Source organism: Corticium candelabrum, chromosome 4 (assembly GCF_963422355.1).
Source record: "Corticium candelabrum chromosome 4, ooCorCand1.1, whole genome shotgun sequence".
Lineage (NCBI taxonomy): Eukaryota > Metazoa > Porifera > Homoscleromorpha > Homosclerophorida > Plakinidae > Corticium > Corticium candelabrum.
Genome location: NC_085088.1, coordinates 1,157,501 through 1,183,833, shown reverse-complemented (window position 1 = coordinate 1,183,833; position 26,333 = coordinate 1,157,501). Strand labels below are relative to the sequence as shown.

Here is a 26,333-nt window from a genome sequence, read left to right as displayed (position 1 = left end):
TTCATAAACTTTGCTTGTATTTCTACATGTACAACTGCTTCACCAATGATAAAAATTCTCTTATAAATATGTCAGCATGTCACGTAGAATAGCAATATCTTTATACTAGACTATACAAACTCTATTGGATTAAAAACACTACTTTCCAAACTACTTAGGTAACTACTAATAGCACTATAGTTTCACTATTGCTCATTCTAAGCATTACATTATCTACTAACAATGGACAAAATCTGTCAATGTTCAAAGTCAAGTTCTCTTGAAGACCATCATCCCTCTACATATAGTTTGTACTGTAACTACAACTGAGCTACAAACAGTCAATTACTTCAGAATTGGTATCCTGTTGGATGTCCATAGGCAGGGCTGTATGCAACGGTTGATGTTGGTGACGCCATGGGACTGCTTTTCATGGTGTGTTTATTCCCATAGCATCCGTCTGGCATTCTTGAGTGCATCACTTGACTAATAGCAGGAAGACTGGGAACACAAATGCTGCTCTCCGGTAAAAACGCACTCGAGAAAGGCGGTTTCATCATTTCGTTTTTTGGCTCTGCGTCTCTCTGCGTTCCTGTCTCGGGCGGGACGCAAGAACGCTGTGTTACAGCATGATGTACTTCCGGATAGCGATGCTGATAGTACGACTCGTCTCCCCACGGTCTCTGAAAAAATGATGGTTGTCTGATGACGCCCGAACTAGGTGGACTGTTGCTTCCCGTACTAGACAGGTCACTGGCTGGCGTCAGAGCCGGAGTCCCGATTCCATAGTCGGTAGACATGTAGCCCGGCCCGAGTGAGCCGATGATGCGACTGTGCCCATACTGACCGTGATATGGTGGAGTCATGTAGGAATCTGGTGGACCGACCATTCTGTCGACCGGGAACGGGTTCATCGTGTTCATCGTCGGACAGGACGCGCTCGGATTTAGTGGCGAAAGCGGTTGCGGTGCGAGCGCAGCCAGCTGATCGCAAGAATTCAGACCTTTCGTCTCGAATCCCGGTCCGGCCGATATAACCGTAGATCTATTATCACTTACAGGTGTAGCTAAGGTGGTATTGGGAGAATCGGACTTGTTTACTGCCGGACATGGCTTCTGACCGGGATCGCGCTTGAAACGTTTGCGACGTCGTCGGTAACTTCCGTTTTCGAACATGTCCATGCAGTTCGCATCAAGAGCCCAGTAGTTTCCTTTGCCTGGTTTGCCAGGCTCTCGAGCAACCTTGACGAAGCATTCGTTGAGACTGAGATTGTGTCTGATCGAGTTCTGCCAGCCCTGCTTGTTCTCTCTGTAGTAAGGAAACCGTTCCATGATGAAAGAGTAGATCTGACTGAGAGTCATTTTCTTGTCTGGCGAGCTCTGTATGGCCATAGTGATGAGTGCTATGTAAGAGTACGGCGGCTTGGCGCGACGGTTTAACTTCCTACTCTTGCTTTTCGTGTCTCCCGTGTCTTGGATGGGACTTGGAACAGTGGCACCGTACACTTGAGGACTTGCAATGTGTGGCGCGTAGGGGTAACCGGCAACACCCTGTTGACCGTGCAACATCGTCAGTGCCAACGCTGAACTCTCTTCTCCTCGGCAATAGTCTCGTGGACCGTACATGACGTTGGCACTGCTCATTGGATAAGACATCTCGCGATCACAAGTCAGTGCAGAACTAAGACAACGGATCTGTTAGCTTGACACAGCAACTGCTTTCTCTGCACGGGCTTCTCGCAAATGCAATGAGCGAACGAGCTGAGAGGCTTTGTATGTAGCACTTGCTTAATTGACTCCGCCCAGATCAGATCAAAGGATTCCGTGCGCCACCACCCACACTGAACCGCTAAACATATCCCGCAACAGCTCTTTAGCACGTCTCTGATTATGATGTTTACCAGCTGATCGATCAAGATCCTGACTGTCACTTCAACTCGAAAATCATTAAGCGTTCTAATCTACATGCCTTCCTAAAAGATCGCGGGAACAGCGTGCCGCAGGGGCAGAGTCCGACGAGCTCATATCACGGACGTCGTAATACAATGGAGATTGACAATTAGGCCGCGCGAATGATCGAGTTACCCGACTAAGTCATCGATATGATTTGATTGCAAAGGCCACCGACCTTCGCACGTGCCACACATTCTTATGTCAAACAGCAGCAGTTGGTTCATCTATCAGATTAACTTTTGCAACAAAGCATAACTTAGCACGCGAAACGTGTGCTCGAGCAGCAAACTTAATCGTGCTTGTACACCGTTTTCGCACGTGTGACGTGGGATCGCCGCTATCGGCACGCCTGAAACTTGTCCCCGCCACATACACCACGCGCGGAACTAATTTGTTGCAAATTAGAGACTGATACAGCTAATGCATCGAATTACCACTATGCGCCCTGCGGTTAGGCTTCATGTGGGTGGCCGCAAGAGACGCTCTTTTGGAGAAAATAGAGAACGATTGACGTGCAAGCGCTCGACTGGGCCGATCGAGTTCGAGCTGGTAAGAGTTGGGACGATTCGAGTTGGTAGTTGGATAACAAATTAATTTAAAACAAGCCATTCACGAGTTTGTGTTTACAGTGGAGGTGTTGGGAGCAAACAACACCAGTGTACTTGGTGTTTGCAAAGAGCCCTACTATTTACTGTTTACAAAAGGGCAGCACTTCTATTCCACCCTTCCTCAATCTTTTGTTTGTGTTGAGGCCAGTTAGTAGCTCCAAATTTGTGAAGATGTACTAGCTAAGATGCTAGCCACAAAAGAAGCTATAGTAATAAACAAAAGTCATTCGTTCTGTTCTTCTGACCGTCAAGCAGAAGCATTCAGTCGCATTAGCTTCGTGTCTGCTTCTACCATTTCCCGCACAAGTTCCTGAATAGAAACAAATTGTTCACTATCATGTGTGTGCGACAGACCGCTTCCTTCCATCAAACCTTGAAACTCGTCTTCGGTTTCCAGTTGAGAAGACGTCTAGCTTTCGACGAGTCCCCTTGCAGCAAGTCCTAGACGGCAATCAACGTGTATATGTCATTATGCAGAAGGTGACCGGGTGCTACCGTTTCTACATCTCACGCCCTGCCCATCTCCCCACAACAGGCTAGATAATACGCGTCTAGTCCGTTCCAGAGAGTGATCAGATCCAGCAATGCCTAGTTTTTGAGGCAATCAGGCTGTTATCCCACTACGAGGCCCAACCGCAAGAGAAAACGACTGAGAAAAGGGGCAGCCTCTTGTCAAAAGCATCTAAGCAGATATCATCATTACTTTGATCTGTCAAATTGCAAAGCACAGTCAAGCACCATCAGAAAGCAAAACACACTCGTAATCTGAAATCAAATTCTTCACTAGGCTGCTGGGCTTCTTCCCACACTGGGAAGCCTAGCAAAGATCAAAACTCTTGACTGTGGAAACTGTTTTAGCATTCTTTCTATGCCTCCTAATGATCTTCAATTTCAAGAATCAATTAGCTGATCTGACCAGCTGCGAGGAACTATGAGAGCTCTCTTTCCTTGTCATGAAAATTTAGCATACACCGGTACACCCACATGACGTGTCCACGTTTCAGAATACAATAAAATTTATAAACACTATCACAAGGTTTCACTGTGATGGTGGAAAAACACCCTCCCAAGTCTGGATCAATCACAAAAAGACAACAACACATTTCCGCCTTACAAAGCACTGTTGGTGACTGAAAACTGCACCATGCCATCAGAAAACCTGCAGTCTTCTTACCCCTACCAAATTAACAACAAACTATATGGTCAGAGGGCATGCATCTTGGGCAGATCGTTAGTGAAAGCTCGTATTTATTTATCAGATTTCCTGCTTTCTCTGCAAGACTGTTTTCTATTGTGCAACTACTGGTCATTATTTGGTTATATCTAAATAGGCAATTGCTGTCCTATACAGACACTTGGGCTAACCACACAGGGCCAAGTATCAACCTGCCCCTGGCAAAATTGATTCCCATTGATTAGAACAGTAAATTGACAGGCAATGCAACATCCTCATTGCAGTTAGCAAAAGCATCCCTGCAAGATGGTTTGCTTTAGTACTTATTAGGTTACACCATGAAGTTGAAGGAGACCCAACACAACACAACACAACAGAACACATGCACTGAATAAACAAACAGCAACAATAAACTACAATAGAACATGAACAAACAGTACACACAATCCAAGCAACCATAGATCATATACCACTTCTGTGGGCCTCATATATCTTTGATCAACTCGAATTCTCACTTTCCCTGACTTTTTGTCTTGACCAATTTCATCTAGACCAGTGCCATCCCACCTGCAAGTTGAATGGCCATACAGTAATGCACAACAACAACAACAACAACAAGCACTGTAACAAGCACTCCAGTCCTCACACTATATCTTCCCCAATCTCCTTGAAAGCTACCTCTACAAACTCTCTCACACTATGCATTTCTCCAGTGGCAGCAACATAATCATCAGGCCTCTCTTGCTGTAACATTTGCCACATTAACTAGAAGACATGGCAGTGTTCATGAAACCTCCACTCTGCATGTGTATACAGATATAAGTACTTCCACGTAATCTCTGGCATGTCCCCAATCTCGCTTCGAATCAAGATTGCCCAAGATAAGCTAATCCAATAGTCAAAATTGAACTACAATATGGAAATTATTTATTAAATTGGAAGCAGTGCCTCTTCTTGTATACCCAATCCAATCTTAGCTACTGCTCGAGTGATTTTTCTTGATACAAATGTCTCACCTGCACCAATCCAAAAGAACTATTAGAAGTCAAATTTAGAGCAGTCATTAAAATGTAAAATGTGAACCTCGACGTGGACTTTCATGATTGAATAAAATCCCATTGCAAGCATACATCCCATAGGCTTCACGATAGTTAACTGTAATCCAATAACCATACAACTTGGCAACAGCTACAACAGACAAAGCTGTAAAACAGACAGTCATAACAGGATATTTGAAAAACATTTCACCTTTCATAAATTCAATAGATTACGGGTATATTTACTATTCTACAGCAATAATATTTAGATAAATCACTCTACAGATTCTGTTGCTAAAATTCTTTCTTCTTTTTCTGTTCAAAAATTAGAAATCAAACAGTCCCAGTGCTAACTATCTCAACCAACCTAAGCAGTAGGTGCTCATCTAACTAAACAATATACTAGTGTTTAACCATATGACTTCAATCTTACCAAGTTCATCACTAACCAGACTGCTACTGTACCCTAAACTAGTTACTAAAGGGATGTAACACAACTGTTTGTTGATGTATGGCCACCAGTTTGCTACTACATTACAAAATGACATTAGTGTACATAAAACTAAAACTACAACATTTGCAAGGATAAGCATAATTTGATTTAATTGAGAGCAGGAGCAATGTTAAATGGAAAATACTCTGCTTACTCTTGCTCAGGTAGCAAATGCGACTGAAGTATGCCAACTAGCAGGCCTATATGGACGACAGCTATAACTGCTAATAAAATTTAAAACATTACCATAAATGTCATTGAATAATCAGTCCAATACAATAAAATTACTATACTCTCACTATCTATTTGACAGCTAATGTTTCCATAATGATGGTTTGATCATAGCTTGCCGGGTCAAAGTCTAAATCCATGTCAATTTGTGTTAAATTTTTAAACTAGTAAAATTGTATAATACCTACTAGCATTGTTATCATTCTATTTAAACTGAGGTTAAACACTAAAAAGACTATGTTTCTATGAATGCATGTAGTGGTGCTTTACCAGATTCTAAAATGAAGTCCTTTCTTATTTTCTTAGCAACAGCAAATGTCTACTACTGTTTAGTTGTCACAGTTTGAGTCTTGGATAAAAATTTAATTAAACCCAACCATTCTGTAAACTTCCCAACTTAGCAACTCAAACTGTGAGCACACACTAAGCTCTTACTTCCACACATATATCATCTTTCACAATGCAACCATAATAGGAAGAGCAGAGAAACGTGATTGTTTTGCATTACAACTTAGGAGTGAAAAAGATAGCATCCCTACCCAGTTGCATCACCCATTTCCTACCTTCAGCAGGGGATCCTCCTGATCAAGGTACTAATTAGGTAATCAGCAAGTCAAACAGCCCGAACAGAGGCTTGGTTATGAAGCACTATAACTGCATGTGCCAAACAGGAAGCCAATCCCTAACCAATTAGTACACCTATCAGATGTTCCAAGACAACCCACCCAGATAATGGAAATCTATACTGTTGCTAGAAGCCGAGCAAGCCATACTGCAGCAAACAGATACTACACAGTGACAACATAACCAATTACAACTGACCATAGGGGGAGCGTGGATAAAAAGGAGTTGTTTCTCTCTGAGGTGTCTCCTGAACTTTGCCATATAATTCACTGGTTGATGCCTACACAAAAATAGAATATTGTATTTAAGAGACAGACAGATCCATCCACATGCTTAGTCAGCAGATGATGGGCTCTTGCAAGTGGTTGCTATGGACTACACCAGAATTGCCACCACCTTCCTATTATTAGCTCAGCTCTATCCTCTATCTCAGCAGGGTAAAACGCCGAATCATAGCAATAGGTATCAATTCAACAGTCATAATGGAAAGAAAACACAAGAAGAAAGAATGTTCCAGGATGTATTGATTACATCTTCCACCTGTTTCCTCTTCTGTATTCTGGATGACACGCTGGAGACTTCTGGAACTGTGCCGCCTGAAATCTTACCTCTTCAATAATTAACATTAGAATTCAAGTCCATTAACTGAAATGGGCTGTGGTTCACACCCTGTGGTTTGAGAGTAGACCGACTAATGTGATGTAAAGATCCAGATCACAAGGAGGTAATACAGAGAATGAAACTACTGATACGCAAGAAATAATTAGACAGTCAGTTGTGCAGACAGAAACATTGAATAAGGAAATCCAATTGCTACAACAGAACTGCAAACGTCATTGTCAGGATTCAGTTTTTGCTCTTACAGCTGGTTACAGCTGAAGTTACCTTAGTCATGCACACTTGCAACTAGTTTCTTGTTTTAGTAGACAGGATATAGAAATTGTCCATTTTGCTTAAGGTAATAAGTCAGAGCCTATACCCAAAACTAAGGGCATTTCTTTATTCTCCACACCCTAATCCAGTTGAGGTTGTGGACCTCTACAGGGTTTCCCTAAACTCCACAAACTAATCCACCTGATTAGGTAGAGAATAAAGAAATGCGCCTTAAGCCATAAATTCACACCAATGGCAAACATATTATTGAAGTGCCAGAGTTGCACATGACCTCTAAATACAAAACCAAGACATACACTGATCCTGAGCGATGGCACAGCAAATAGCAATCCATTATATCATAACTACAAACATCATAATCCATTTAGAACAACAAAAAGCTGACTTACTTGATAAAATCGTACTGATTTTGTTAATCCACAAGCTCGAATTACGTCCAACATTCGAAGTGTTCCAACTCCACTGACATCAGCAGTGTATTCACTCAAGTCAAATGACACCTAACCAAGACAGAAAGCACTCCATTAAACATAGAGTTGACAGTTTGCTCCTAACAACAACAGCAACATAACAACAGTCCAGTTCTTGCTCACAAACACAAATTCTATACAAAATCCCTTGTGAATAGAACACAAATAATAATATAATATGCTATTGTTACAAACATAAAACCAGAAAAATAGCTACAATGTATATGTAAGTTCCTCCTTGTTGGGTACACTAGAAATCTTAATACAGATGCCTACAAATGCCCAATAGAAGTCTATAGTGATTGATCACGTTTGTGTCCAACTCGTTTGTGTCCAAATTCCTTTTTTTGACTACCTTAGATATAGTAGTATGGTTGCAACAAAAGCAATTACCTTGACATGACTTTGAGCTGCCAAGTTGTATACTTCATCAGGTAGTACCTGCACAAGACATCAGAAAATTAAATTTATAGTCTCAGTACCAAAGATCTATTGAATACCTATAAATTGACAAAAACAAAAATGCTAATAACTTTCTACAATCTGTGTGTTTTACTTCACCTTCAATTATTACATGATCAAGCATAAGCAATAGAAACTTTAGTAATACTGCAGTATAGACAAAAAGATTACATCAGGAACTACTGTAGTAAACTGACAACCTAGGACACCTAATTTACATAAAATATGTTGACTAATTTCTTCCAGAAGACAAAGGATTCTCTAAAGCACCAATGCAAATTATCCTGTTCAATAAAAAGCAATCACTCAAAGCTATATTAAAAGGGTAAATCAAATCAAAATAGTCGAAGGAAATGAGTGTTACCCATAGATATGAAAAGTAAATGTACGTTTGAAAAACAAAGCAAAAATCTTTCTTGTAGCTTTGTATGCTGCATGTGTTTGTTGGTACTTTTTAACTTCTTGTCTGCAATCACTCCTTGTGGTGTTTACCAGAATCTGTGGTTTTAGCCAGAGATCAAATGAGTAAATTAAATGGGACTCTAAAATTAGTTGCTGCCCATACATCTCCTACTTCAGCCTGCATGATCTTAATTAATTAAGAAACAGCATGATATCACTGTTGCTACAAATTGCCCAATAAATTTTTCTGAAACACTTAGAAGAGCTAAACTAAAGGAATGCCTGTCTCCATCCTTCCACATCTGTTATGCTTCAAGTTCCTAAAATTAGCTAGAAGTCTGGTCCCTCTCATCATGCAGGCAACCAATAATATTGCACTTATATGCATTTATTCAAACCAATGCTCTGCCCATAAAAACAATAAACAAATACAACGTAATGTTACAAAAGAGGCTAAAGCTAGCGTTTCTTTCATTCATGGCTCATATGAGCTTGAGTCTCAATATTCCTAAAGTAATCATTATAATGTCACACCCAGCTCTGACTGCAAACTTCATACTCCCATTAAATTTGTCCACTGTCTTGAGCAGTCACTATTACACAATGCGAAATGTAAGACCATTTAATGACACCATTTGATGACTTTCCTATGTTGTCACATCACTGCTTTGCTTTACTACCTTCCCCTTATGTTCAGTTTGACAAAATATTATCTTGAAATGATAAACAAGGTAGGTTATGCTTCTATCCCAAACCACTAAAATGGCATTTCCTGTCCTATCTGTTATATTTATTTCTGGAAAAACAAATTAGTTCTACAGCATAAGCAGATCCCCTTCTTCAGAGAAAGGTTCACTGAATACATTCATAAATAATCCTATCAAAAAACCATTCAGCTATATGATTCATTAAAAGCTAAAATGCAGCAAAGTAATAAACTCAGCTTTGTAAGAATCACTTTGTAAAACACAATTAAGATTAGGGTCTACTTGGGTTACCTTTAGTCAAGTGGTATTACCTTTAAAGTGCAAAATATATTAAAAGCTGTGGCTACCAACAGGTGTGCATTTAACCTCATCTTACTCAGGGCCAGTAGTATAATTTAATATACATATTGCATCACCTCTCATAAACTGTGAACCCTAGAGAAGTTCAGGAAATGTGTTGAGGACCTTTCAGCAGTAAGGTCATTGACCATGAAGTTACGACAAGTAGGCAAAGTACCAGACAGGTAGGCAACGTACCAGACAGGTAGGTGAGTACACTATTCAAAATCCACAAACAATCTTCTAAAGAGATGGACAACTCAAAGAGATGTGCAAATCTTGATTAGTCATCGACCTAAATGACTGATATGCTGCAATTTTTTCAACTTTGTCTTGTACATTCAAACCAGATACAGCATGTAACTTAAAGGTGCCCGCTCACAAATTCACACGCACACTCCCATGCAAACTTGAAATCGTACCTTTATCCACACATTTACCAATCACCAGTTTGAGATAGCTTTGCTGTTGAATGACAAAGCAATTTCTCGATCTTTTTTCTTGTTGCACGTGATCCAAAAATGGGTCTGAAACTTCAAGGCTAGTAGCTATCATGCAGGATAGATGCATGATCCGTGTTGTTGGCGGTGTCCGGCACCTCTCCACAGCTAATTTCACGGTCAGAGTTTCAGATGCCATAACGTTAGCGTACAATAATGCTTTGGTTTCCACCCATTTTCGGGTCACGTGCAACAAGAAAACTATCGATAAAGTGCTTTGTTGTTCAACAGCAAGCTATTTCAAGATGGTAAATGGTAAATGTGTGGATAAAGAGAACCTAAGACTTCTCATTAGCTCTCAAAATGTCAAGTACGAGGAGCGAAACTGCCGTGGCAGACAAGAACGCGATTTGCCTTTCTCTCTGCACTAGGAATAAAGACTGTATGGCATAGAACGTGGTGCACCCTACCCTAAGATGTTCGCTTGCTCTGCTTCGTTATGACACAACTTGAAATCATACCACGTTTCAAGTTTGCGTGGGTGTGTCTGCATATGCGAGGTGAATCATGAGTGGGCACCTTTAACCACACCCTTCCTCTAACAATGCACAGCAATAAAGCCCATACATAACAGCGTCTAGTTGATATTTTCAGATTTGATGTACAAAGCAACAAACAACTCTACCACAAAACCATTGTAAAAGCAATGAAAAAGTGGTACATGATCAGATAGACAGCATTCTCCAGATGGGGGAATGAGGGCGCTGCACCCCTTTTAGCCAATAAGGATTTCAGCTAAAGGGCCTCCTTCATGCGACTCTGACTTCAAAAAGCAGTAGTTCGGTGGTCAGCAATAAAAATACAATGATTTTAAAGACTGAACTTGTATACTACAGATGCCCAAAGCTACACTCAACTTGTTAAATTCAATAATTTACTAATATTAATGCTTACTAATATTAATGCGCCTCTTTAATTAAAAGACGATGTCTGCGAGAAATCCTGTACGTACCTCGGACACAATCTTCAACAAACAGGAACTGTCACTCATATCTCCATAGTGCAACTTCATAGCTGCATGAATACACAGCACATGTGTCGGATCACCCAAGAAAGTGACACAACTAACGTCCGACCTCCATTCTTGTGCGTTATCGGATCGTCATACAGATGAGCTATTCTGCCTGTGTTAAAAGAACTCGAACGTCGAATAATGCCATGAACCTGCACCACAAACGCTTTTTCATCATTGCATTGCGCCTACTCCTTAGTACACATACTTGATAGCCCTTTTGTAGAAGAAATTCTGCCAAGTAAGATCCATCCTAGAGAAACGACAGACCAGACCGCTTCTCAATACGGTATCCTCAAATGGGGAGCTATTTACATAGTCGTTGAAATACCTGCCCAGTTATTCCTGTTATCAGTGCTTTCTTCCTTTTGTTTCCACTCACGCTGTCGTTACCTAGAGAAGTCATGTTCCTTTGAGTATGTACTGTACAAGTTCCCGGACGTGCCGTGATGGGATTTCCCTGACGTCATCAAACTTGCCCGGGCAAGTCCAGTCATTTTTTGTACTACTGTGCAGACAGCTACCTTTTAGTCAGTTTTGCTCTGCTATCATGAGTGCATTAGAGATTGAATATAGTAAAAAGCTTTTTAACGATTTCCTCACACCACTAGAGCTCGAAAGATTTACCATCTACTTCATCTCTAACGGAATGACAGAGGTAGAAGACATCATGTCCATAACAGAAGACAACCTCAGATACATTGGAATCACAAACGATGATCACATCAAAGCCATTCTACAAGCAGGTGAGCTACAACTAGTTTACAAAAACTTTCAGTCTCTAGATGCTGATGTTGAGTTGTCAACCACAGCATCCGCATTCAACAGCGACAAGACTAGAGAAGCAGAGTTACGAGAATGGCTTCGCAAGGCCGACCTTGCAGTTCACTTTCACGGCTTTCTCCGACTTGGAGTAAACAGTGTAGAAGCTGCGGCATCATTGGATCCTGCAGACGAGACGCTTGATAAACTGGAAGTTTCGCTATACGGACACCGAATGCGGCTGCAAAGACGACGTATGTTAGAGTGGTATACACGCATTTAGCTAATTTCATATTAAAAATTGTTATATAGTTCGCGAGCTAAAGAAAAAAATTGAAGCAGCGAATACTGTCCATGAAGGACATTGGGCCATACCGACGACTATGGCTGAAGAAGCAAGCAAATTATTCCTCTGCGTAACCGCTGTTGTGAAGTGCCCATTAGATCTTGATGCAGACTCCAAGTCCCTACAAACACAACCGCTAACTTTTCTAGTGGATACGGGAAGTGAGTGCTGTGCATTGACCAAGGAAGTTATTGAACAACTAAAACTTCCTCGAAAGGGAGTAACAACTGCTGTGGGAGTCAATACGAGAGTTCTAACCGAAACCTACGATGCTATACTGGAGATTGGCGAAAAGGACATTAGAGTTAAAGTAAAGCAGTCAGTTGCATGTAAACATGACAAGTCTGTGTTTACTAAAGAGTGTTGTTCGCTTGTATTCCAGGTTGTAGCAGCAGAGACAAACGCCGTGGGAGTAGATTTATTCTCAAAGTTTTCCCACGTCATTGATTCGAAAAGACATGCCTGGTGTAATTACCAATAGTCAGTAGAAAAGGGACAGTATAAACTATTCCTAGTCGTAGTTAGTAAAATAGACTTCATAGCCACCACATGTTGGTAAATCACTAGCTTCATTAAAAACATGCGCAGTAACACAACTTCAACAATGAATTTCACCAATGGTACACAACTTGTCAACGTGACTCAATCCCTCCCTCAACTGAATCAGATGCTGTCTCTCACGGGCGGAATTGTTGGATTCATATTGTCGATAGCTGGTCAACGATTAAGTAGAGCAGGTATGATAGAGCCACATTTAGTTTAGCTATAATTCTAGGCACTGTAACACATCTATTTTATTTCCACCAGTAAATTTTCTGACAGGGCATCTAGTGATGACAGTTGCTTCCTACCTCTTATTGCCTCGAATTATTAAAATAAATGTATGTTGTACAAAACAAGGAAGTCGCTGGGGTAGGTAACAATAATACTAAGATTCATTATGACATCATAATGTTAGACATGGTTTTCAGTTCATGCTGGACTAGCTGCCTTGTTGGGAATATTTGGTGGTCTGGCTACTATACCTAGACGAGCAATTGGAAACTTTATGACAAGCGGTAAAAAGAAATTACTCACTTCATCAACCAAACTACAAAGCTGATTTTATGTCTTTTCAGCTTGTTCAGGAGCATTGCTAGGAATGCTGACAATAACATTTATTCCTCAATGGAATAGCCTCTTTCATGGCCACACAGCACTCCTAATGTCTATTTTTATTCCAGCTTCATTGACAGGAGCACTAAGCCAAGTGAGTGAGAAATACAACAAAACTACACACTATACAGTATATAGAGACACAAGCAGTCAGAAAGACAGACAGTCAGTCACAGATAAAAGACTAAAGAATAGGCACATTGTACAAAAAACAGCCATGCAAAAATAAAGAGTATACAAACAGGCAAAAACAGAACACAAACAAACTGCAAACGACCTGACACAATCCTAATTACATCGAATATTCATACATTATTTTTTCTGTAGACCTGCAACCAAAACATCCAGCTCATACCTGCCACAGCTACTTGCGGTTCATATGCAGTTATCATAGCAATCGACACCTTTGCAAGGTACACCTATAAATATCACATCAGCTTAACCTTGACTCACACATAGTCACAAAAGAATTTCAGAAGGCTTTTCATGGATTCTAAAAGATCTGCATTTGCGAGCAAACCAGGTAATGTATGGTGACCCATATACAAGACCAAACAGCAAAGAGACCACATTGCAGTCAGTTGACTACATACTGTTTACATGGTGGTTTGTGGAATCACTAATGGCAGCTGTCATACAACTGTGGTAAGCATGCTAAACAAAGGATAGCTATTGCAGTGCACTTTGAAAATGGTGATTTTCAGTGTGACAACCAGCTACATGAGAGAATGGATTAAACGACGGCGAGAACCTCCCCCTTGACCAACAGCAAGTCAACATATTCCATCCTCTTGTACCATCGATTACCATAAATTTGGTGCCTAATATATTATTCCATGGCAACAAAACAAAACTTCATACATATGCCTAGATTAATTAGTGAAGATCAGTTTCAAAATTTGTATCACTGTCTGCAGGAAGACGTCGCTTCTACAGTCTTAGTTATGTCTGAATTTAACCAATCTTGTGTGATGTCATTCAAGTGTGTGTCAAAGTCCACAAGCTTTTCATGCTCCTTACTGGTGACAAGACCTGATACAAATTGTAGAGTTGAGGCGCCTCCTTCTAATATTCTAGCACAACCAGAAGAGTGATAAGTACAGAACAGCTGGTATTCTCATGTAACAAACCCATCTTCCCATTCTTGTTTCTTCCAAGACTTTCCCTCGTGTCCCAGACAATAAGCCTTTAAAACAAAACATTAATTTATCATAAGCAGCAAAATAACACATTGTTAGAAATTAATTACCTTTAGTGGCACATCCCCAGTGGTCAGTCCAAAATTCCAGTTGTGAACCTGAAAACATTCAAATAACAAATCTCTACCTACTAGCAACAGCACAAGCATGAATTTGGCAATACACTGTGTGTGTAATATTGAATCATTTTTAAATACAATACATTTGCATCATTTCAACTAAAGTGTCCAAACTGTAAAGACAACACCTTTCATATATAAAATCAGACCTACCATAAGTAACACTGGACTTCGACATGACATCACATTTTCTCTTATCTTATCTGCAATCCGATACGCTATTGTATCTGGGCTACACATACAAATTGTTTCCCAATATACTTATAGCAGACAACACTGAGAATAAACCTAGAATCCTCCAAATGCTCATTTGCCTGGTAATAGCCTACTATTTGAAGCGACATCTTTCTGGTATATATTTCAATCTAGAAACACGGCATTTGATCGTGGCAGAATAGTGTTAATTAACATCAAGTAATGACAATGTATTTAGACAGATATAGAACACACAAACAGATCAATCCCACACTAGTCAAATAAAACAATCAACAAGCAAGCAGTTTGAACAACAGAAAAAAGTGATAACAAAGATGCCGGATAAACTGACACTAAGAAAACAAGCAATCAAAAACAAACAGACAGACAGACAGACAGACAGAGAAACAGACAAACACAGGCAGACAGACAGACAGACAGACTGACGAACGGACAAGGCAAGCAGGCATATAGAAACGAGCTCCCAGAAACGTTATTACGGAAAACAAAACAAGCAAACTACACCACACCTGACAAAGGGCCACCTCCAACATGGGAACCAAACCTAGCGCGAAGTGAAAAAGAGGGACAGCGTCCACCAACCGCAAAACATCACCGTCATCAACGTGCCCCAGTAGCACACCATTCACTCCTCTGTGTGGATAACGGCATGCGTGAAGCACAATCTTGCTGTAAGCCACAACGCTCAAACTAAACTTCATGTCACAAGCTAAAATTCCCGTATATGCAGCAAGTCACATGTATAACATGTGACATCAGTGCACCTACTGTAGTATGCAAGGCATACAAAAAAATTGGGGTTCGGTAATTATGTCTAAACAAAAGTACTGTTCAATAACATTAGTATACAGTTAGCAATTTGAAAAGTTAAGTATAAATGGAGAAAAAACAACATTTACATAGGATTACTGAGATGAAGTCGGTGATATGTTCTCTTTGATTTCTACACTCTTTTCTCTTGTTCTTCGACTTGCTGTAGGAGGCACAATGTGTCCATGTTGTTCTGAAATTAACTTATGTGTATTGTATCGAGTCAGCGCCGTCTCCAACTCATCAACTTGGCCAGTCTTGAACATCAGTCTGGATTTCAAACGGGCTATCTCCTATGCAATAAAAATTAAAATATTGTTCCACTGTATTATTAGAAACTGTGTGTCCAACTTCTTTCAGTAGATCATTCTCTTTTTTGATTTGCATGTGATAGTGAATGCGCTGTTTGTGATTTCGGTGTCCAACAAGTTTACTGTGTTCATCAGACAACTTGCTGTACCGAGACATCAATGTCTCATAATCCTAAATCACAAAGTCATAATAATATATTATTGAAATAAGGCTCGTACACTAAATAATTTATGCATACCGCATGAACAATTGTTGGTCATTACACATAAGATACATCTGTGATACAAACTACTGCAATATGTTGAATAAATTGCCAACATAACACTAAATGTTTTTGGTGTGGTTGTAGGTTTCATAGCACAGCATGTGATAACACTTTAATCGATTTTACCAAACTATTATTCAAGCCTTATAATTCAGATACACAAATTATGTACTGTTACCTTCTGAGACTTTGCTTTTTCTTCTAATACTCTCTGAAGATTTGAGGCAATTTCTTCTTTCTCTCTAAATGCTGCTGATTCCATTTCGCTAGATCTACACATAGTACATGTAAACAAAAAACCACCACCCAATAACACATGTGAATTCCTCATCTACGAAAAAGATTTATTGCTTTTTAATAAATGTTGAATGTATTGCTTAAAATTTAGATCATTTTGCACTGGCACTAGTACAATGCAATAAAACTAGGTTAATATTTGAGGCAGGAGTTATAGTCAATTTTTGTCCTCACATGCTAATTGCCCATTTATTAATTAATCCTCCAGTTTTACTTTTGACTTACTCAAAGTATGCTAAGCAAATTCAGTACGTATTAATTCTAACTCTGCAAATATGCTGCAACTTATAACTTGTATCTGTATGCATGCGATTGGCTTTATAAATAATTACCTTGCAGCCTTGTCTTCTAAAGCTGCTAGACGTTCTTCCATCTCAACCATAACAGCCACTTTGGCGTCAAGTCTTAGTAACAATACAACTCATTAAATGACTCAAAGCTAAAACAAGACACGCAGTCCATCCTACTCTTCACGAAGAAAGAAATTTTCATTTGTGGTTTCTTCCTATAGCAGAATATTATCAAATGAAAAGAACACAATTTTGCTAGATACACATGCGCCGGCAACACACACACACACACACACACACACACACACACACACACACACACACACACACACACACACACACACACATACACACACACACTCAAGCAATCAATCAATCATTGATCAATCAATCAGCAACACTGATGATATAGAAGAGATTAGATGAAAAATCACAGACCCACAATGACAAATATGCTCCTAGAGTCATTATGCCAATGGACATACAACAAATAGCCAGCTGTGCCCTTCCACCTACAATTTGTACAAACAGTGCAGAAGTCAAGAATGTAAAAACCAATTCAGAGGATAAGTGCATTCAACCTTGCACCCAATACTGGTCAGAGGCATTGTTACGAAAATACCTATTTGTGCATAGAAACACTAAGAATACTGCTAATACGTGACAGGAATGAGTCTCATATTGATCATGCTGACATGTTTAAGGAGCCCAATAATGCCACAGGCAATGAATTAGCTCCATTTCCATGGTTTGGTTCTAATAATCTTATCAAATTAGAACTAATTCCTCATTCAATAGTCCGATAAATCTCACAAAGACAGTTGTAGGACTGTCTGTTTAGTATTGCCAGCCAGTGGAAAGAGAAGAGTGAAGCTGTTTCCATCATAAGCCAAACATTTGAAAATAGCACAGGAGCAGCATGAAAGCTAAAGTGTCTAGCACACATGTGCCTTAGCTGCACTACCATAATATAGTGTCCAGGCTGCCTACTGTGAGCCTCTCAGACAACCAAATGATTGCCATAGGGTATGTAATACATTAGGTATTTGACTCAACCACATCAGCACATTATAGCTGAGCTGCTTCACTCTTATCACTAATGACATAAAGCTCAAGTTATTACCCTAAGGTCAAACAGCATGACATTAGGAGATAAGGCAGTGAGGCACCATTGTAGATCAACAGCATGATACCTTAATAGCTCAATACACTCCTGTTGTAAAACAGCAACAGCTGAGAGTGTTTTTATTATCTTATGCTTTTAGAATGCCATAAGATCTATTGCCACCACAAAATTTATGGCAACTCTCCACACATTGTGCAAGGTAATTAGTGGGTGAAAAGTGATAAGTGTGAGATGCTAATAGAGAAGAAACAGAACAGGTATGCTGACACATACCATAGGCATGCTGACGACACACTGAAAGCAGATGGACAACCTGTCTAAAAGTCCTGACATGACAACATCCAACAAACGTCACACAGCAAGATTTAATTAATATATTAGTGTTCTTTTGTCGTTCTGACCTTCAGTCTGTTGGCTGCTTCAAATGCTGCTTGAGCTCTTTCTGCAGAATCTTGAGCCTTCTTGACCTCCAGTTGTAATTCCAATTTGCTACACAAAACAACAACCACACAGTTGTATAAAAGTTGATAAAACGTTTGGCAGCCATAGTGCACCTCTCACACATTTCCTCCCCAAGGAGTTCTAATCGAGCCTTTGCAACCTCTAGTTGATTTATCTCATCTTTTAGTGGCTGTATTTCATTGAGTTGAGTCTTCAAAGGAGTAGAATATAATAGACACAAAGATTAATAAAACAGAAAAATAAGACCTTTAGGCTTTGGATCTGTTCTAGCCGAAGGGTTCGTTGCCTTTCAAGGCTCTCTATTGTTTGTTCAAATTCTGCTGCATCGTCTCTCAATGTATGAAAAGTTAAGATAACAAACACTGATGCCTATAATGCTTTGTGCAGACTCTACACTCTGAGCTACTACAGTATATACTGATGCACCACCTCATTGCAACAGACATGGAGACCTGAGGTTCAAGTATGTGTGTCTCCATTTATCTACTTCACACTTGTGTGTCTGTCAATGTCTTCTTTCATCTAGCTGCCTATCACTATCTATACAATGAATCTACAATCAGAAGGATATTTCTTCATGATAGAACTGCCTTGTCCAGTCAGTGGTGTCTCCATCACAACATGCAACGAGTCTCCAGTTCCAGCATCTCTCATTGGAGTGATAAATGAAGAATGGACCTTGGCAGCAGCAGACTTTAGAGTGTCAATCTGTGAATAACTCTATTATAGTGAGCAGTTGACCAACAAGATAAAAATAAGATGACTAAACCACCTGCACACTAAGTTCTGTTACAGTGTTCTTAGATGACTCAAACTGTTCCTGCCATATAATGTTATGATGAGTTCTCAGTCTTGGTTCTGTTGCATTGCGTTTGCACACACAATTTACCTTCAATGAGTTCAGCTCATCTTCTTGTTGAGTTACGGTTGTTTTTAGTTGTTCATTCTCCTCACTGAGGTAAGTGCAGTCTTCTCTCAACATATCCAGCTACATACAACACAACAAGTAGTACAATTATGGGTATTCCTACACTAAATTATTTAAGTGTGCGTATGTGTGCATGTCTGTCCACCCAACCTGACATTTGTCATCTCTCTGTCTGCACTACAATGATGCAAACATTAGTCTATATATTTCCTCTTTAGTCGACTGACCTCCATTATATCTGAATTCCTCTCCTGCTCTTGTTTCCTCATTATTGTTTCCAGTTGTTGTTTAGAATCATTCAGCCTTGATTTCTGCATATAAACAAACATGCCAGTCAGTAAATCAACTACCATCCTATCACACTTCATTGCACCAGTTGAGTATTTTCTGCTCGTAGTTCTGTGTTGGCCATACCAAGCCCTTCTAAGTCACCCGTCAAACTTGCTGCTGTTGCCTGTAAACAAGAAACCAATTCCAACAAAATTCCAGCATTGCTCAACAGAGACAAAACAAATGGATGCAGAAAGAAACAAACAGATCAAAAACAGAAAACAAATTAGCAAAGCAGAAGAGAAAGTCAAGCAAGGAAGTAAACTGGCATTGGCATGAACAAACTCCAGCAAACACCTCAGTCTCTGTATAGTCGTCCCTCAGTCTCTGTATATCAGCCATGAGTGTTTCTATTGACTCCTGTATTCAGAGACAGTCAGCAAATTAAAAAGTACAATTCATCAACAAATGTTTTGCTTACCCGGCCTTCTTCAACCGTTTTCAGCAACTCAGCATTGGTAGTCTCTCGAGATGTAACCAAACTCTCCAGATCTCTGATCTGTCTAGCCTACAAAAAATGAGTTGAGTTAGCGATTGCTAAATACTGTAGTGCTACTACAAGTACTTTGTTGAGAAGTCACTAGCAAGTTGTACTAAGTTTCATCATACTGTGTGTACATACTGCAATACCTCAAATGTTGCCTACCCATTGCACTGCTATTGTTCATCTATCTGTCTGCAAGTGCATATGGTGTCTGTTTGTTTGTTTGCTTTCTTGCTTATTTGTGTGAATTCTGTTTCCACAGAGAACAACAATCACATGCCCATCTTCACTCCACTAGGTCAAGTGTAACCAGAGCCGTATCACAAGACAACTCTTGTTCTTGTGCAAAGACAGAGAGCTAAATCTGGTGCTGACATTGTACTACCTAGACATAACTTTGACAGTAGTTACCTAAAGCTGTTTCTACTAGATAAAAAATTTCTCATCTATTGCTTTAGAATACAAACGCTTTACAACTTTAAGTTAATTTAATCCTCTGCAACAGCAAAACCAAACAAACATGTTTCAAATGAGAGTTTCAAGTTAACCAGCCAAAATTCTTAAGCCCAAGTTTTGCTACCATGTCAAACAATCGCAGCAAACAGTGCTTTCACATAGAGTGTGACTGACATGTTCACATATACAGCACAACCAGAAAACCTTCCTATAAAAGCATACTTCTGCATGAGAAATAACCCATTGAATGCCACCACATAATTCGTTTTTAATTAAACTGCTTTGATCACAAAGACAAGTCATTTATAAACAAATAGTAATTTATGTTACACATTGAATGTGTGTTATCGTTTTTACCTAGAAATTCTGCTCCATGGGAGCAACTTAACAATGCCATTCGTAGGGCAGCATCAACACACCTGCATGCTATTCCTAGTTTTCTGTTATTGGCAAGAAACTTGACATAAGTGTTGCACAACAAAGGCGTAGCTGGACTTCCAAAATTGGGGAAACCAGCTGCTGGTGTTTTAACTTTTATGAGACCTATTTATTGTCTAAAAGGCCACACCTACTAATATTGAAAAGGCCATAGCTTCCTTAGGTTCATACGTAGCGATGCCATTGTGCACAATGACGTTGCACAAAGATGTGCCTCTGTACTAAAGTCTGTCCACTCTGACTTCTCCCTCCCCCAGCTTGTGTGGTTCTTGCATGGGCAGATGTTCCCAGCGTTTATCCAATGAGCAATTAGTTATTAGCATAAGGAAAGGATATGTCTTTCAATTGAAGGCTGTCTATTGGTTAGAGTAACTACTGTAGGTAACAATTTGCATAACAAGGTTGGCAGAAGTTCATCTGCAATGCACGCCCCAAAGAACTCTAAAATGAAGTGTTTAGCGCGTCTCTAGGACCTTGCTGTCAAAAGTTATTAAGGATTTACTGAGGGAGAAGTCAGCGTGGACAGACTTTAGTGGTATCGTAAAAACAAGTTCAAAGACAACATTCTTCAAATCGTTTCCTTTCATTTCAAGAATGTAAAGGTACCAAATGGTGCAGATGGGTACAGACCTTTATTCGCTAATGTAATATCATAGGTCTAACATCCTAGATGTAACATCAACAGTTTACAAATGGTTTAACCTATGCTCACAAATACAACTAAACCATTGGGTGTCAGACCACCTGACGATTTGTTTCTGCTTGAATACAAGTTATCATGGAAAGTAATCACATGGAGTGACACCCCTAATGGAGACTGTTCAATGTTAATAGAAAAAAATGACAAATGCAGAAACCACTGTAATACAGTAACAATCTACAACAATACCAAAACATGTGTAAACACACAGACAGCCAATTCCAACACTAATGCATGGTGTAGGACCAAACAGATGGCACATTGATTGATGTGATAAGGGCCCACATCATGGTTTAGACATACAAGCAACGCTGACATCTACACCACTTCTGATACCAACACTCTAGCTAGTCACTCACTACAAGGTGGTCTTACACTAGTAGGTCATGAATAGTCATAGACTGAAATACATCAACAAGTAGCACAGTATGATAGGGTATGAAAAGCATGGGAAATAAGCTATTCTTGTCTTGGAATTTCAAACAAACAGGAGAGGCAATCAGTTACTCAATGCATAACTCCTACACATCAGCATCAACAAAAATGCTAAAACTTTGCAGGCAATTTAAGTCTGGTCAGGCTTCATTAGAAATCCAGTCAGATGGTCTCTGTGTAAGGAAATACTATACTTCCCTAAAGGAAAAAAGACTATGACTAAATACATTCCATAAATACAGACGTAGATGGTAGGGGTCAGCACTGTCTTTGGTGTTATTAATAGTACAGCAAAGCAACATGCATGACATCTCATTACACAAGCATCCCTACTGCGTGCTGCAGGTGCATACAACATGCACATTATCACCAAATGATATTGACAAGTTTCGACAACAAAACTAAAAGGAATAAATTCCAAATCAAATTGCTTTCAGGCTTTGGCTTTTATGGCATTCCTTTGTTATTTGCTTTATTGCAAGTGTGTGGCTTGTCCCACCAACCCAGTGTCTGCACCAGTGTAGTCAATGAACAAACAGATAAAAGCAGAGAGAAAGAAACACAGACTGAATACTCAGAATGGTTTCATGGGGTTGGGGTTGAGTTGGTTTGATAATGGTTTTACCTGTACAGACGTCAGCGCTTGTATATGTGTCACACATAATGAGCATGTACATGTACACAAAAGACTAATGTTGTAAAGAAAGCATAAAGTCGAGCATCATACAAAATGTTAGATACACGTTGCCAAACACTGCTGTATGCATAGATTCAAGCGTTGTATTATGACCTGTTGTTCGTTTCTTCCATTGAAATCGGAGAGTTCTGATTTCAAGCAAGCATTCTCCTCAACTGCTTGCAGTAGTTCGCGTTCCTTGTCTGCACTGCCTTCTTTCAGTTGGGCTAGCAATCGACTGGTCTGTTCTGCCTCTAAATCGAGTTTCTCCTTCAACAGCTATAAAAGCGAGAGAATAAGCTGAGTATGTGGGAAAGCATAAACGGTTGACATTCTTACATTAATTTCACGTTTCAGCTCTTCCATTTGTTCTTCCCTTCGTTGGAGATGCTGCTCTAGTTCTTCTGATCTGTCAGCATAGAATGCAGCTTCTTGTTGGGTTGTTTCAATCTCAGCCTAAATTTAGATAAAGTTTTAGAATGTTCTTTCATATGACAGATTGTTTGACTCCTGTAGAAAACTTACAAAGCCAACACAAGATAGACTAGTTTAGGTACATTACATATGATGAACTCAGTAGTTCATAGATTTGCTCATGCATACTCAGATCAATGTACAAATAAGTAAAGTCTGAAAGACAGACAGACAGACAGACAGACAGACAGATGAACAGACAGGCAGGCAGACAGACAGACAGACAGATGGAAAATCAAGCAAGCAAAAACTGATAAAATCAAGAAATGTGTCACTATGACTCTGAAGAATCTTCACTGACCTGCAGTACATCTCTCTCTTCTACTGCCCTCTCACATTGCATAATGTTGCTTGTCAGCTCAACTTGAAGCCGTACCACCTGAAAGAACAAAACTGATTAGAAATATGCCACAACTACACAAATAATAAAATCTGACGTGTTTACCTCTGCCTCAACCTTAGACAGATTGTTAGCATCAACTGACTTTTGTTTATAAATTGTTCGCTTTGTTTCATTTAGTTGCTTGTCTACTGATGAGACGATTGCCTGCAGTTCATCTACCTTCTCTCTGAGAGCTATGCAAGATACATAATCAATGTGATGAGATGCTGTAGTTGTCTCTGAGCAGCTTACAATCTCTGTCTCTTTCTGATTTGTCTTTTTCGTTCTTAACTATTTGGAGTTCTGTGTTTATTTCCTTTAGAATTGACTTGTGTCCGACACGTTCGCAGTCAACGAGCTGCAAGAGAGCACAACACATTCAACGTTTTGTGTAGTGGATTGTGTTTGTGTGTTGAACTGATGAGCGATGTCCTTCTGTTAGTTCACCTTTTGTTCACCTTTTTTCCACCATCTGTTTCTGTCAATCAGTTTGTCTGTTTGACTGTTGTCCACAGGCATCAAATTGTCTAACCTGTTCTGTTTCAGACAATTGATGTCTTAGTTGTGTATTCTCTTCTTTCATCTTTCTCATAATTGTTTCCTTCTCCTGAATCCGACTTTCAAGTTGACACTTCTCGTCTTCTAATGCAGACAACTCTTCTCTCAGTGTCTCCTTAGAATCCATGGCATCACTTCTCTCTTCAGGAAGAACAGGAAGTTCATACTCCAATTCTTCAGGAGGAAGCTCTGAAACAATCATAGCAGATGGAGAAGTAGAGACGGGAGAATCTGAGAGCCGACATCTGGGAGTCCCTTTCGCAGGAGTCAACAGCTACGGCAAATAAAACAATACATTACAGCTTCACTGTTTCTTACACAACAAGAGCACATCAAAATATAAAACAGAATGCACAGTAACAATCCTACAACTACGTAAAAGTCTATACAAGTTGTGACACTCAGATATTCAAGAAGAATAAACACAGTATGTCGATGTGACAATTGTCTCCTTTGCTCAGACAGTTTACAGAGACAGAAATATAGGCATGATTAACATGCAACTGGAATATCGAGTGGCTGTGTGTGTGTGTGTGTGTGTGTGTGTGTGTGTGTGTGTGTGTGTGTGTGTGTGTGTGTGTGTGTGTGTGTGTGTGACTGTGTACTATACACTAATGCTCATTTGTTCATCACAATGCTCCAACAGTTTTCCTAAAGAGGTGATACACGTACGTGCACAGACATACCTTTATTGTATGTACATGTAACTTGAGAGCTTTAACAGTCTCCTGAAAAATAGAAACACTTCACTGTTTCATACAGACATAACAAAAACGACCATGTAGACAGGCAGGTTAGTAAACAAGCAAGCAAGAACGCGTAAGACACACAAAGGACACAATTTGCTACTAAGCACACCTCCAGTTCAGCATTAGTCTGCCGCAGTGCAACAACCTCTCCGTCTGTTTCCAGTTGCTTTTTCCTTGCTCTCTCCTCGACGTTCGCATGGTTCTGAGTCACCTGAGACAAAATGAATCGTTCAACTATTCAGTTGTTCACACATTGGCTCTCTATTTGTTGCCTTTTCTAGTTTTTTTTCAAGCTGACCAATTGTGTTTTTTGCTTTTTCCAACTCCGTGATGTGATCACAACACAGAGATGCCGTCACTCTACTGTTCACTTCATTTCCTGACAAATAAAAGTGTCTAGAGTAAGTTGAATATGACCTTATTAAACAGCCTGCAGAAACATTATAACACACATGCATGCAATTTGATGGCCGACCCCGTTATCCCCATCATTGAGGGTCTGGCTAAAAGCGTGTTCACACCCACATCTGGACTAACTATGATTAAGCCAACATTAGTGCAAGCACGTTCACACCGCTACCTATGATTAGTAAGTCATGTGAGCACCTGACTGTCATTAGCCTCGACAGTTTTCATCCGTCATATCCGGCAAGAATTTGCGTGAATTGTCTTGACGAATCCATTGCTTTAGGTCTTGAAGAGAGAAACATTTAGTTTGCTTTCTCTGGTAGCTCCGTCAGGGATTGCAGGAAGTTGTCACATGTACAGGCATGCATGTACTAGACATCTGCCTGCGCTTCTGTATACATCACCATGTTGTTGCTGCGTTTGTACGTTTAAACATACAGCACCACATCAGAAACATCGGCGGCATGCTTTTCTGTATACTACCTCATGTGCCAAAGTCACATGCAACCACTAATGCCACTAATGTGGTTGTACTACTACTCTTTACGCATTAGAATGGCGTTACACTAATCATGATTAGGACCAGTGTGAACGAGTGGCCTTAGTGCACTAACACCAAACTAATCATGATTAGGCTCGGTGTGAACACACTCTAACACAGACCAACAAAGAAACCGACGAACAGATAGGCAGGCAGGCAACCAGGCCAGCAAGACTAACAGACGATAACTTGCAGGTAACATAAACCTTCCATATAGTTTGACAGCTGTCTCTCCAGTTGAAGTGTGTAGCGATGAGCCTTCGTCAGTTCACTTGTTAAATCCTCCGATCCATGGCCTCGTAACTGCTTCAACTCAGCTGTTAATTAAACAATGAGTAGTAATATACAGTATTGAAAAAGAGTGATGATTCCCATCTCAGTATGACTGACATCTCAGCTGTTCGTTCAGAAGTGATAATTTCCCAACATCAGGATGGTGATCAACTTTCTTTTCTAGTTCGGTGACTTGGCTTCGCAACATTTTCTATGACAAAGCTTTATAAACAGACAGACACAACTGACATACAATCA

The 26,333-nt window shown here is 39.9% G+C and overlaps 6 protein-coding genes across 8 annotated transcripts in view; 2 read left to right on the top strand and 4 right to left on the bottom strand.

Moving 5' to 3' along the window:
• LOC134179151 (forkhead box protein E3-like) lies at positions 1-2,521 on the bottom strand. Its single transcript, XM_062646041.1, has one exon. It carries the CDS (start codon positions 1,632-1,634, stop codon positions 330-332), a length of 1,305 nt encoding a protein of 434 aa, XP_062502025.1. The 5' UTR covers positions 1,635-2,521; the 3' UTR covers positions 1-329.
• A 154-nt stretch (positions 2,522-2,675) lies between these two features.
• LOC134179152 (GDP-mannose 4,6 dehydratase-like) lies at positions 2,676-11,320 on the bottom strand. 2 transcript variants are annotated; one of them, XM_062646043.1, is made up of 15 exons: positions 11,216-11,320; positions 11,093-11,137; positions 10,949-11,036; positions 10,825-10,886; positions 7,856-7,903; positions 7,382-7,492; positions 6,297-6,378; positions 4,797-4,901; positions 4,662-4,729; positions 4,540-4,599; positions 4,360-4,478; positions 4,184-4,280; positions 2,912-2,980; positions 2,785-2,849; positions 2,676-2,727 (listed from the first exon to the last, which is right to left on the bottom strand). In XM_062646043.1, the coding sequence occupies exons 1-14, from the start codon at positions 11,288-11,290 to the stop codon at positions 2,787-2,789; spliced, it is 1,092 nt and encodes a 363-aa protein (XP_062502027.1). In that variant the 5' UTR covers positions 11,291-11,320; the 3' UTR covers positions 2,676-2,727; positions 2,785-2,786. The 2 variants fall into 2 exon arrangements, with proteins under 2 accessions (XP_062502027.1, XP_062502026.1); XM_062646042.1 differs by having other exon boundaries at positions 2,676-2,849.
• Positions 11,321-11,434: 114 nt separating this feature from the next.
• On the top strand, positions 11,435-12,439 carry LOC134177952 (uncharacterized). Its single transcript, XM_062644731.1, has 3 exons — positions 11,435-11,900; positions 11,959-12,321; positions 12,375-12,439. The coding sequence occupies exons 1-3, from the start codon at positions 11,435-11,437 to the stop codon at positions 12,437-12,439; spliced, it is 894 nt and encodes a 297-aa protein (XP_062500715.1).
• On the top strand, positions 11,481-13,909 carry LOC134178315 (uncharacterized). Of its 2 annotated transcripts, none has more exons than XM_062645179.1 (10): positions 11,481-11,630; positions 11,697-11,900; positions 11,959-12,302; positions 12,375-12,729; positions 12,815-12,904; positions 12,964-13,050; positions 13,111-13,241; positions 13,475-13,560; positions 13,616-13,792; positions 13,852-13,909. In XM_062645179.1, exons 4-10 carry the CDS (start codon positions 12,573-12,575, stop codon positions 13,907-13,909), a joined length of 786 nt encoding a protein of 261 aa, XP_062501163.1. In that variant the 5' UTR covers positions 11,481-11,630; positions 11,697-11,900; positions 11,959-12,302; positions 12,375-12,572. The 2 variants fall into 2 exon arrangements, with proteins under 2 accessions (XP_062501163.1, XP_062501162.1); XM_062645178.1 differs by having other exon boundaries at positions 12,800-12,904.
• A 15-nt stretch (positions 13,910-13,924) lies between these two features.
• On the bottom strand, positions 13,925-15,569 carry LOC134178316 (ER membrane protein complex subunit 8-like). The gene is made up of 6 exons (XM_062645180.1): positions 15,191-15,569; positions 14,754-14,830; positions 14,619-14,697; positions 14,397-14,444; positions 14,278-14,333; positions 13,925-14,220 (listed from the first exon to the last, which is right to left on the bottom strand). The coding sequence occupies exons 1-6, from the start codon at positions 15,380-15,382 to the stop codon at positions 14,052-14,054; spliced, it is 621 nt and encodes a 206-aa protein (XP_062501164.1). The 5' UTR covers positions 15,383-15,569; the 3' UTR covers positions 13,925-14,051.
• An 8-nt stretch (positions 15,570-15,577) lies between these two features.
• LOC134178317 (kinesin-like protein KIF15) overlaps positions 15,578-26,333 on the bottom strand; it is a 22,405-nt gene continuing 11,649 nt past the window's right edge. The window contains exons 18-43 of the mRNA XM_062645181.1: positions 26,193-26,286; positions 26,009-26,119; positions 25,126-25,232; positions 24,963-25,064; positions 24,791-24,832; positions 24,079-24,378; positions 23,799-23,904; positions 23,610-23,740; positions 23,466-23,543; positions 23,030-23,146; positions 22,805-22,969; positions 19,923-20,009; positions 19,799-19,861; positions 19,545-19,625; positions 19,399-19,482; positions 19,133-19,231; positions 19,016-19,063; positions 18,815-18,951; positions 18,490-18,580; positions 18,336-18,433; positions 18,183-18,270; positions 16,833-16,870; positions 16,698-16,769; positions 16,247-16,340; positions 15,843-15,974; positions 15,578-15,784 (exon numbers count right to left, since the gene is read on the bottom strand). Of these exons, the coding sequence (XP_062501165.1) occupies positions 15,587-15,784; positions 15,843-15,974; positions 16,247-16,340; positions 16,698-16,769; positions 16,833-16,870; positions 18,183-18,270; positions 18,336-18,433; positions 18,490-18,580; positions 18,815-18,951; positions 19,016-19,063; positions 19,133-19,231; positions 19,399-19,482; positions 19,545-19,625; positions 19,799-19,861; positions 19,923-20,009; positions 22,805-22,969; positions 23,030-23,146; positions 23,466-23,543; positions 23,610-23,740; positions 23,799-23,904; positions 24,079-24,378; positions 24,791-24,832; positions 24,963-25,064; positions 25,126-25,232; positions 26,009-26,119; positions 26,193-26,286 (2,763 nt within the window). The 3' untranslated portion in view covers positions 15,578-15,586. The remainder of the gene's footprint in view (positions 15,785-15,842; positions 15,975-16,246; positions 16,341-16,697; positions 16,770-16,832; positions 16,871-18,182; positions 18,271-18,335; positions 18,434-18,489; positions 18,581-18,814; positions 18,952-19,015; positions 19,064-19,132; positions 19,232-19,398; positions 19,483-19,544; positions 19,626-19,798; positions 19,862-19,922; positions 20,010-22,804; positions 22,970-23,029; positions 23,147-23,465; positions 23,544-23,609; positions 23,741-23,798; positions 23,905-24,078; positions 24,379-24,790; positions 24,833-24,962; positions 25,065-25,125; positions 25,233-26,008; positions 26,120-26,192; positions 26,287-26,333) is intronic.